Source organism: Myripristis murdjan, chromosome 18, assembly GCF_902150065.1.
Source record: "Myripristis murdjan chromosome 18, fMyrMur1.1, whole genome shotgun sequence".
Lineage (NCBI taxonomy): Eukaryota > Metazoa > Chordata > Actinopteri > Holocentriformes > Holocentridae > Myripristis > Myripristis murdjan.
Genome location: NC_043997.1, coordinates 516,910 through 528,593, shown reverse-complemented (window position 1 = coordinate 528,593; position 11,684 = coordinate 516,910). Strand labels below are relative to the sequence as shown.

General features: G+C 50.7%; 1 protein-coding gene across 1 annotated transcript in view; it reads left to right on the top strand.

Moving 5' to 3' along the window:
* Window positions 1-3,257: 3,257 nt before the first annotated feature.
* The window catches only part of tfr2 (transferrin receptor 2), a 12,453-nt gene continuing 4,026 nt past the window's right edge, over window positions 3,258-11,684 (top strand). The window contains exons 1-13 of the mRNA XM_030076803.1: window positions 3,258-3,281; window positions 3,378-3,591; window positions 3,705-3,888; window positions 4,206-4,346; window positions 5,004-5,112; window positions 6,535-6,777; window positions 7,196-7,335; window positions 9,292-9,467; window positions 9,782-9,901; window positions 10,258-10,340; window positions 10,707-10,770; window positions 10,937-11,004; window positions 11,429-11,499. Coding sequence (XP_029932663.1) covers window positions 3,258-3,281; window positions 3,378-3,591; window positions 3,705-3,888; window positions 4,206-4,346; window positions 5,004-5,112; window positions 6,535-6,777; window positions 7,196-7,335; window positions 9,292-9,467; window positions 9,782-9,901; window positions 10,258-10,340; window positions 10,707-10,770; window positions 10,937-11,004; window positions 11,429-11,499 — 1,637 coding nt within the window. The remainder of the gene's footprint in view (window positions 3,282-3,377; window positions 3,592-3,704; window positions 3,889-4,205; window positions 4,347-5,003; window positions 5,113-6,534; window positions 6,778-7,195; window positions 7,336-9,291; window positions 9,468-9,781; window positions 9,902-10,257; window positions 10,341-10,706; window positions 10,771-10,936; window positions 11,005-11,428; window positions 11,500-11,684) is intronic.

Below are 11,684 nucleotides of genomic sequence, written 5' to 3'. Positions count from 1 at the left end.
TAAGGCTTAGGGGCCGGGGGGCTGAGGGGCTAAGGGGCTGAGGGGGCTAAGGGGCCAGGGGGCTCAGGAGCTAAGGGGCTGAGGGGCTGAGGGGGCTAAGGGACTAAGGGGCCAGGGGGCTGAGGGCTTAGGGGCCGGGGGCCTGAGGGCTGAGGGGCCAGGGGGCTAAGGGGCTAAGGGGCTGAGGGAGCTAAGGGGCTAAGGGGGTTAAGGGGCTGAGGGGCCAGGGGGCTGAGGGGCTAAGGGGGCTAAGGGGCTAAGGGGGCTAAGGGGCCAGGGGGCTCAGGGGCTCAGGGGCTAAGGGGCCAGGGGGCTGAGGGGCTAAGGGGCTGAGGGGCCAGGGGGCTGAGGGGCTAAGGGGCTAAGGGGCTGAGGGGCCAGGGGGCTGAGGGGCTAAGGGGCTAAGGGGCTGAGGGGCCAGGGGGCTGAGGGCTTAGGGGCCGGGGGGCTGAGGGCTGAGGGGCCAGGGGGCTAAGGGGCCAGGGGGCTCAGGGGCTAAGGGGCTGAGGGGGCTAAGGGGCTAAGGGGGCTAAGGGGCTAAGGGGCTAAGGGGCCAGGGGGCTCAGGGGCTCAGGGGTTGAGGGGCTGAGGGGGCTGAGGGGGCTAAGGGGCTCAGGGGCTAAGGGGCTGAGGGGACTCAGGGGCTCAGGGCTAAGGGGCTGAGGGGGGCTGGGAGGCCAGGGGGCTGAGGGGCTGAGGGGCCGGGGGGCCAGGGGGCCTTCTCAAAATATTCAGTTTTTTGCCAGATATTTCCAGAACTTTGCCCACTCTGGCAATTTTCTATATATATATATATATATATATATATATTTATTGTATTTATTAATTTTATTTTCTGTAAGGCTCGTTACGTCTGATTAAAACAGCAGGGAGAGGAAGAACACATGTTCCACCTTGTGCCACCCCTGGAACCGATCTGTAAAGGTTCTTGAGGTTCCTAATGGTTTCTAAGGTTCCTTGCGGTTCCTAATTGTTTTTAAGGTTTCTTAAAGGTTCTGAAGGTTCCTAACGGCTTCTACGATTCCTAATGTTTTGAAGGTTCCTGATGGTCTCGATGGTTCCTAAAGTTTTTGGTGGTTCCTAAGGTTTCTTAAAGGTTCTGAAGGTTCTTAATGGCTTCTATGATTCCTAAATGTTTTGAAGGTTCCTTATTGTCTCTAGAGTTCCTAAAGTTTTTGGTGGTTCCTAAGGTTTCTTAAAGGTTCTGAAGGTTCCTAATTGTTTATGCAGTTCCTAAATGTTTTGAAGGTTCCTGATGGTCTTGATGGTTCCTAAAATTTTTGGTGGTTCCTAAGGTTTCTTAAAGATTCTGAAGGTTCTTAATGGCTTCTACGATTCCTAAATGTTTTGAAGGTTCCTGATTGTCTCTATGGTTCTTAAAGTTTTTGGTGGTTGCTAAGGTTTCTTAAAGGTTCTGAAGGTTCCTCACGGTTTTTGCAGTTCCTAAATGTTTTGAAGGTTCCTGATTGTCTCTATGGTTCCTAAATTTTTTGGTGGTTGCTAAGGTTTCTTAACGGTTCTGAAGGTTCCTCATGGTTTTTGCAGTTCCTAAATGTTTTGAAGGTTCCTGATTGTCTCGATGGTTCCTAAAGGCCAGGGGGCTGAGGGGCTAAGGGGCTGAGGGGCCAGGGGGCTGAGGGGCTAAGGGGCTAAGGGGCTGAGGGGCCAGGGGGCTGAGGGGCTAAGGGGCTAAGGGGCTGAGGGGCCAGGGGGCTGAGGGCTTAGGGGCCGGGGGGCTGAGGGCTGAGGGGCCAGGGGGCTGAGGGCTGAGGGGCCAGGGGGCTAAGGGGCCAGGGGGCTCAGGGGCTAAGGGGCTGAGGGGGCTAAGGGGCTAAGGGGGCTAAGGGGCTAAGGGGCTAAGGGGCCAGGGGGCTCAGGGGCTCAGGGGTTGAGGGGCTGAGGGGGCTGAGGGGGCTAAGGGGCTCAGGGGCTAAGGGGCTGAGGGGACTCAGGGGCTCAGGGGCTAAGGGGCTGAGGGGGGCTGGGAGGCCAGGGGGCTGAGGGGCTGAGGGGCCAGGGGGCCAGGGGGCCTTCTCAAAATATTCAGTTTTTTGCCAGATATTTCCAGAACTTTGCCCACTCTGGCAATTTTCTATATATATATATATATATATATATATTTATTGTATTTATTAATTTTATTTTCTGTAAGGCTCGTTACGTCTGATTAAAACAGCAGGGAGAGGAAGAACACATGTTCCACCTTGTGCCACCCCTGGAACCGATCTGTAAAGGTTCTTGAGGTTCCTAATGGTTTCTAAGGTTCCTTGCGGTTCCTAATTGTTTTTAAGGTTTCTTAAAGGTTCTGAAGGTTCCTAACGGCTTCTACGATTCCTAAATGTTTTGAAGGTTCCTGATGGTCTCGATGGTTCCTAAAGTTTTTGGTGGTTCCTAAGGTTTCTTAAAGGTTCTGAAGGTTCTTAATGGCTTCTATGATTCCTAAATGTTTTGAAGGTTCCTTATTGTCTCTAGAGTTCCTAAAGTTTTTGGTGGTTCCTAAGGTTTCTTAAAGGTTCTGAAGGTTCCTAATTGTTTATGCAGTTCCTAAATGTTTTGAAGGTTCCTGATGGTCTTGATGGTTCCTAAAATTTTTGGTGGTTCCTAAGGTTTCTTAAAGATTCTGAAGGTTCTTAATGGCTTCTACGATTCCTAAATGTTTTGAAGGTTCCTGATTGTCTCTATGGTTCTTAAAGTTTTTGGTGGTTGCTAAGGTTTCTTAAAGGTTCTGAAGGTTCCTCACGGTTTTTGCAGTTCCTAAATGTTTTGAAGGTTCCTGATTGTCTCTATGGTTCCTAAATTTTTTGGTGGTTGCTAAGGTTTCTTAACGGTTCTGAAGGTTCCTCATGGTTTTTGCAGTTCCTAAATGTTTTGAAGGTTCCTGATTGTCTCGATGGTTCCTAAAGTTTTTGGTGGTTCCTGAGGTTTCTTTAAGGTTCTGAAGGTTCTTAATGGCTTCTATGATTCCTAAATGTTTTGAAGGTTACTGATTGTCTCTAAAGTTCCTAAAGTTTGTGGTGGTTCCTAAGATTTCTTAAAGGTTCTGAAGGTTCCTCATGGTTTATGCAGTTCCTAAATGTTTTGAAGGTTCCTGATGGTCTTGATGGTTCCTAACGTTTTTGGTGGTTCCTAAGGTTTCTGAAAGGTTCTGAAGGTTCGCAAACATTCTGATGTTTCCTCAGGGTTCTAAAGGGTTCTGGGTTTCCTGCAGGTCCTTGTTGGTCCCAGAGGTTCTAAGGGCTCACATAGGGTCGTCAAGCATGTGTTCAGGTGTTGTCACCATGGTAACAGTTCGGGGGCCGTCAAGGGGAGGGGCATTTGTGCTAGTTTGTGGTTGCCATGGAAACGTAGCGGCGTGTTCCTGCTCTCTCTCTCTCCAGTCTTCTTCTGTGTCGCTCGACCAGCCGGGCGGCGCCGCCGAGGAGGACGAAGGGGGCGGAGTCCAGAGGCTGGAGATGAGGTTTGCCCAATCAGAGGATGACCTGGGGGCGGGGCCAAGAAGCGACTTCACATCGTTGGTGAGGCGGTGTCGCCATGGTTACCGCAGAGCCGCCATCTTCTTGTGTCTGTCCGCAGCCGCCATATTTATCACCGGTACACACACACACACACACACACACACACACACACACACTCACACACACACACTTTTGCACAGGTGTTGATATCAGGTGAGATTAAAGGGGGCGTGGTCTGTGTCTGTGCAGCGTTCCTGCTGGGCTACGCGGTGCTTGGTGGGCGGAGCCACTGTGGCCAGGGGGAGGGGCCAGAGGAGAAGGAGGGCGGGGCAGCACCCCATCCTGCAAGGGGAGGGGGGGGGCCGTACCTGGGGGAGCTGAGAGAGATGATGAGGAAGCTGCTGGAGGAGGAAGACATCGACTCCACCGTGAAGTACACACACACACACACACACACACACACACACACACACACACACACACGCGCACACAGACACACACACACACACACACACACACACACACACACACACACACACACACACACACAAACACACACACACACAAACACACACACACACACACACACACACACACACACACAAACACACACACACAGAGACACACAGACACACACACACACAAACACACAAACACACACACAAACACACACAAACAGTATTATTTTAATTTGTTCAGATGACGATGTTCTTTTTGCTCATGTGTGTGCGTGTGTGTGTGTGTGTGCAGGCGTGTCAGCAGGGCCAGCCACCCTGCAGGCTCGGCTGAAGGAGCGTCTCTGGCCTCAGAGATCCTGCGTCGCTTCAGAGAGCTGCACATGGACCACACCTGGACCGACTCGCTGTACGCCACGCTGCAGTTCCCCAGCAGGTCAGACCAGCACAGACCAGCACAGACCAGCACAGACCAGCACAGACCAGTACTGACCAGTACTGACCAGTACAGACCAGCACAGACCAGCACAGACCAGTACTGACCAGCACAGACCAGTACTGACCAGTACAGACCAGCACAGACCTGCACAGACCTGTACAGACCAGCACAGACCACTACAGACCAGCCCCTGACCAGTACAGACCAGCTCAGACCAGTACAGACCACTACAGACCAGCACAGACCAGCACAGACCAGTACAGACCTGCACAGACCAGCACAGACCAACACAGACCAACACAGACCAACACAGACCACTACAGACCAGTACAGACCAGTGCTGACCAGCACAGACCAGCACAGACCACTACAGACCAGTACAGACCAGTACAGACCAGCCCCTGACCAGCACAGACCAGCACAGACCTGCACAGACCAGCACAGACCACTACAGACCAGCACAGACCAGCACAGACCAGTACAGACCAGTACAGACCAGTACAGACCACTACAGACCAGCACAGACTGGAGCTGAATGATAAGTGGTTATCTGGATGTAAACAGCTGCTGCACAAGTCACAGGTGTGTGTGTGTGTGTGTGTGTGTGTGTGTGTGTGTGTGTGTGTGTGTGTGTGTGTGTGTGTGTGTGTGCAGGTCTCAGAGGAACACCTTGTGGCTGCTGGACTCTGCAGGACTGATCTCTGAACAGATTCCTCTCAACCCGCTGGACTACTGCCCCTACAGCCAGACAGGCAGCGCCACGGTGAGACAGGCAGCGTGTGAGACAGGCAGGCTGTGAGACAGGCAGGGTGTGAGACAGGCAGGGTGTGAGACAGGCAGCGCCACGGTGAGACAGGCAGGGTGTGAAACAGGCAAGCTGTGAGACAGGCAGGGTGTGAGACAGGCAGGGTGTGAGACAGGCAGCGCCACGGTGAGACAGGCAGGCTGTGAGGCAGGCAGGCTGTGAGACAGGCAGGGTGTGAGACAGGCAGGCTGTGAGACAGGCAGTGACACGGTGAGACAGGCAGGCTGTGAGACAGGAAGGGTGTGAGACAGGCAGCACCACGGTGAGACAGGCAGGCTGTGAGACAGGCAGTGACACGGTGAGACAGGCAGGCTGTGAGACAGGAAGGGTGTGAGACAGGCAGCACCACGGTGAGACAGGCAGGCTGTGAGACAGGCAGGGTGTGAGACAGGCAGCGCCACGGTGAGACAGGCAGCGTGTGAGACAGGCAGGGTGTGAGACAGGCAGCGTCACAGTGAGACAGGCAGGCTGTGAGACAGGCAGGGTGTGAGACAGGCAGCGTCACAGTGAGACAGGCAGGCTGTGAGACAGGCAGGCTGTGAGACAGGCAGTGTCACAGTGAGACAGGCAGGCTGTGAGACAGGCAGGGTGTGAGACAGGCAGTGACACGGTGAGACAGGCAGGATGTGAGACAGGCAGCACTACGGTGAGACAGGCAGGATGTGAGACAGACAGGATGTGAAACAGAATGTGAGACAGGCAACGCAACGGTGAGACAGCCAAGATGTGAGACAGACAGTATGTGAGGCAGGATGTGAGACAGACAGGATGTGAAACAGAATGTGAGACAGGCAATGCAACGGTGAGACAGGCAGGATGTGAGACAGACAGTATGTGAGGCAGGATGTGAGACAGGCAGGCTGTGAGACAGGCAGGATGTGAGACAGACAGGATGTGAGACAGGCAGGGTGTGAGACAGGCGGCGCCACGGTGAGACAGGCAGGGTGTGAGACAGGTGGCGCCACGGTGAGACAGGCAGGCTGTGAGACAGGCAGTGCCACGGAGAGACAGGCAGGATGTGAGACAGACAGGATGTGAAACAGAATGTGAGACAGGCAACGCAACGGTGAGACAGGCAGGATGTGAGACAGACAGTATGTGAGGCAGGATGTGAGACAGGCAGCGTGATGGCGAGACAGGCAGGATGTGAGACAGGCAGGATGTGAGGCAGGATGTGAGACAGGCAGCGCGACGGTGAGACAGGCAGGATGTGAGGCAGGATGTGAGACAGGCAGCGCGACGGTGAGACAGGCAGGTTGTGAGACAGGCAGGTTGTGAGACAGGCAGGATGTGAGATAGACAGGCTGGCATTCTGAGAGTCAGACAGGCACATCTGAAAATGTCACCATGGCAACCGTACCCTCCATCCTCCCTCTCCAGGGGGGCGTGGTCTACGCCAACTACGGCCGTGCGGAGGATTTCGGTTGGCTGCAGAGCGCAGGCGTGTCTCTGATTGGCTGCGTGGTGGTGATGCGGGTCGGGGGCGGGGTCAGCTTTGCAGAGAAGGTCTGGTTGGCTCAGAGGAACGGAGCGGGCGGAGCTTTGATCTACCCCGACCCCGCCGACCTGCCGCAGGACCCCCGCCGCCTCGGACTGAACACACACACCGCCGTGTCTGAGCATGTAACACACACACACACTCACACACACACACACACACACACACACACACACACACACACACACACTCACACACACACACACACACACACACACACTCACACACCGCCGTGTCTGAGCATGTAACACACACACACACACACACAAACTCACACACACACACACACTCACACACACACACACACACACACCGCCGTGTCTGAGCATGTAACACACACACACACTCACACACACACACACACACTCACACTCACACACACACACACACACACACACCGCCGTGTCTGAGCATGTAACACACACACACACTCACACACACACACACACACACACACTCACACTCACACGCACACACACTGTTCCCTGTGTCCTCAGCGCTGACCAATCAGAGAGTGTTTCCTGGTGTGTCATCCAATCACAGGTGCACCTGGGCTCAGGTGATCCCTTCACTCCTGGGTTCCCCTCCTTTAGCCACGCCCAGTTCCCGCCCCTTCGGTCCTCTGGGCTGCCACTCATCCCGGCGCAGCCAATCAGTGCCAGTGTAGCTGCAAAGCTGCTCAGGTAAGCCCCGCCCCTTGCTCTCAGTCAGGTGACCACAACCGCAGCAGTGAACCTGTTAGCCAGTCAACTAGTTAGCATGTTTGCCAGTTTACACTTAACTAGCTAACCGGCATGTCACTAACCAGTTAACCAGCTAACAGTTCACTAGTTAGCGTGTTGACTAGTTTACCAGCTAACTAGCTGATCGTTGTCATGCCGACTGAACTCGCTAACCAGTTTTATCGGGTTTACCAGTGTGCTTGAATCAGACAGTCAACTGCTGAACTGGTTAACTGGTAACCAGGTTAATTGAGTAACTGTTTAACTAGTTTACTGTCTAAGCTGGCCAGATATTAACCAGTTAACCTGTACACAGTAAACAACAGTTTACTAGTTCAGCTGTACGCTAGTCAGTTAGTTAGTTTGAGTTAACTCGTTAGTTTGCCGGTTAGCCTGTCATTTAGCTAGCTGGTTAATGAGTCAGTCAGCTATTTGCTCATGAGTTAACCAGTTAGTCCCTTACTTATTTACTGGGTTAGACCAGCTGTTAGTCATTAGTCACTCAGTTAGGTAATTAGTTAGTCAGTCCATTGGTCAGTTAGTGACTGACTTTAGTAGCTTGTTAGATTGTCAGTTAATTAGTCAGCAGGTTAGTTAATCATTTTGTCTGTCATTTATTGAGCTAACTTGTTAGAATGTCAGTTAGTTATTAGTAAGTCAGTTCATTAGTTAGCGAGTTAGTTTGTTAGTTATTAGTGAGTCAATTCATTCGTTAGCGAGTTAGTAAGTTAGGGATCAGTAAGTCAGTTCATTAGTAAGCGAGTTAGTCGGTCAGTTATTAGTAAGTCAGTTCATTAGTTAGCAAGTTAGTTTGTTAGTTATTAGTGAGTCAATTCATTCGTTAGGGAGTTAGTAAGTTAGTGATCAGTAAGTCAGTTCAAGGATCAAGGATCAAGGTAACTTTACTATCCCCAATGGGGCAATTTGTTGTGCAGCCAGCAGAGAGAACACTCCTCCATACATACATAGACATAAAACTCACCAAAACAGTGGACATGATAAATAAATACAACATAAAAAAATACAACATTTAAAAAAAAAAAAGATACAATAAAACCAATGTAAAACAATAAACTGTACTCGTTAAAAAAAACAGTGATGTGATAGTGTTTAAAAAACTAGTAACAGTGGGTATAAAAGAGTTCTTGTGTCTGTTGGTCTTACGTTCATTAGTCAGTGATTTGGTTGGTTAGTTAGTTAGTCAGTTCATTAAGTCAGCAAGTTAGTCGGTTAGTTATCAGTAAGTCAGTTCATTAGTCAGCGAGTTAGTCGGTTAGTTATCAATAAGTCAGTTCCTTAGTCAGTGAGTTAGTCGGTCAGTTATCAATAAGTCAGTTCATTAGTCAGCGAGTTAGTCGGTCAGTTATCAGTAAGTCAGTTCATTAGTCAGCGAGTTAGTCGGTCAGTTATCAGTAAGTCAGTTCATTAGTCAGCGAGTTAGTCGGTCAGTTATTAGTAAGTCAGTTCATTAGTTAGCGATTTGGTCGGTTAGTTAGTCAGTTCATTAGTTAGCGAGTTAGTCAGTTAATTAGTCAGTTCATTAGTCAGCGAGTTAGTCAGTCAGTTATCAGTAAGTCAGTTCATTAGTCAGCGAGTTAGTGGAGTTAGTCAGTTAGTCAGTTCATTAGTTAGTTGGTCACTCAGTCTGTCAGGTAGTTGGTCAGGTAGTCGTTTCTTCAGTTAGTCATTTGGTTATTGATGTAGTTAGTGGGTCTGGTTAGCTGGTTAATTCACCAGTGTAGTGGTCGTTTAGTTTAGTTGTGTAGCTACTGACTCAGTCCAGGCAGTTGTTCTGGTGGGCGGTGGTGTCATATTTACTTTCACATACATCCATACATCCACCTCTGTCCTGCACACACACACACACACACACACACACACACACACACATACACACACACACACTCTCTCCCTCAGCCAGCTGTCAGGCCCGTCCTGTCCTCCATCTTGGCGAGGGCGGTTGCCGTACGTCCGCTGTGTCGTGGGTCCAGAGCTGACCAGAGGACACAAGGTGAAGATGAGCGTCCACAACACCATGTCCCCCGTCCTGCTCAACAACATCTTCTCGTCCCTGGAGGGCCGGGTCGAGCCAGGTAGGGCCCGAGCAGAGAGAGAGAGAGGACTATCTCAGAATGTCTCTCTGCAGAACGATCTGACAGAGCATGAAGCAGCTCTCTGTGTGAGACCGGGTGGGTCCAGAGAGGAACGTGTCACACACCACGTAAACCATGAGAACCAAATACGTTCTCCGGGTTCATGATGCTGAGCTGGTTCCTTCAGACACATGCGTCTTTCACTCTCTTTTACACACCTCATTGCTGTGTGTGTGTGCAGTGTGAAGTTACAGTGTCCCAGGACAGGCACATGGTACGGACACACACCTCGGTGTGTTTGTGTTGTGTGTTAGATCAGTACATCATCCTGGGAGCGCAGAGGGACTCCTGGGGGCCCGGGGCCGTCAAGTCTGGAGTGGGGACAGCCATACTGCTGGAGCTGGCCCGGACCTTCTCTGCCATGGTGAAGAATGGTAAATATCCACTGGTTAGTCTGTTATTACCAACTAACTAACTAAAACTGACTGACTACCTCACTACCTAACATCTAATTAAATAAGAACTAAGAACTAGCTAACCAGTGAACAACCAATCAGCTAATTAACTAATGACAATTTAATAACCAAACTATCTAAGTAGAAAGTCACTAACAAACTGACTAATGAACTAACCTGCCTCAGTGGAAACATTTTACTTCAACATCAAGTCTGTGGTCCCACTGTCCCATCGGTGTGTGTGTGTGTGTGTGTGTGTGTGTGTGTGTGTGTGTGTGTGTGTGTGTGTGTGTGTGTCTGTGTGTGTGTGTGTGCTCGTGTGTGTGTGTGTGCAGGGTTCCGTCCGAGGCGCAGTCTGCTGTTTGTCAGTTGGGACGCTGGAGATTTCGGGAACGTGGGAGCGACTGAGTGGCTGGAGGTCTGTCCAATCAGAGCGCAGCGTGGATGTGACTGTTTGAGCCGAGGCTTCTCTCGTTTTTTTGACTCATGAACTTTATCCTGTCAATGCCCTGCTGAGCCCTCCCCTGACCTCTGACCTCTGGCTGTGTGGTTGCTAGGGTTACCAAACCTCTGACCCTGTGGTTGCTATGGTTACCAAACTTCTGAACCTGTGGTTGCTAGGGTTACCTAACCTCTGATCTTGTGGTTGCCAGGGTTACCTAACCTCTGACCTCTGACCTTGTGGTTGCCAGGGTTACCTAACCTCTGACCTCTGACCTCTGACCTTGTGGTTGCCAGGGTTACCTAACCTCTGACCTCTGACCTCTGCCCTTGTGGTTGCCAGGGTTACCTGTCCATGCTCCATCTGAAGGCTGTGGCGTACTTCAGTCTGGACCAGGCAGTCATGGGTAATGCTTGGCTCTCAGCCAATCAGAGCGCTGCTTCTGTGTTCTCTCAGCCAATCAGACCATACCTCCCTGTCATCAGTTACATCTGCCCCCCACTGTGTGTGTGTGTGTGTGTGTGTGCGTGTGTGTGTGTGTGTGTGTGTGTGTGTGTGTGCGCGTCCACCAGGTGATGAAACTCTGTCTGCCTACACCAGCCCTCTGCTGTTCGACCTGCTGGAGGCTGCAATCAGACAGGTGTGTGTGTGTGTGTGTGTGTGTGTGTGTGTGTGTACTTACTTTATTTTATGAACAGACTCAAGGTCCAGATATAAGAGACACACATAGAATACAGACAAACATAAAAGATTACACACAGATAGACATGTGCCCTCAGTGGTTCAAATACATACAAGTGAAGGTTCAGTATTTCCAGAGGCTGGAGGAATATGTTGTCTTCTGCTCAGTTAAACACATAATAATCCCATCCTGCACTCAATTTACACAGAAAATTCCTTATTGCAGATTTTTTTAAAAAGTTTTTACCACTGATGTTTGTCTAAATGTTGCATCTGTCAGATGTCACCTAAACAAAACAACAAAACTTTAAAATGTAATAAAATCTGTGTGTGTGTGTGTGTGTGTGTGTGTGTGTGTGTGTGTGTGTGTGTGTGTGTGTTAGGTGGAGCATCCAAAGCATGCGGGTCAGACAATCTACAGCTGGGCAGAGAAAGAGGGAGGCAGCTGGAGGATGTAACACACACACACACACACAGACACACACACACACACACACACACACACACACACACACAAAACAAAGTTACATGATGTGTATTAGAGCTTTGTGTGAAGATGTGCAGACTGACTGAAGTTCTCTCCTCCTCTCCTTGCCTCCTTGCCTCCTGTCTCCTCTCTCCTTGCCTCCTCTCTCCTTG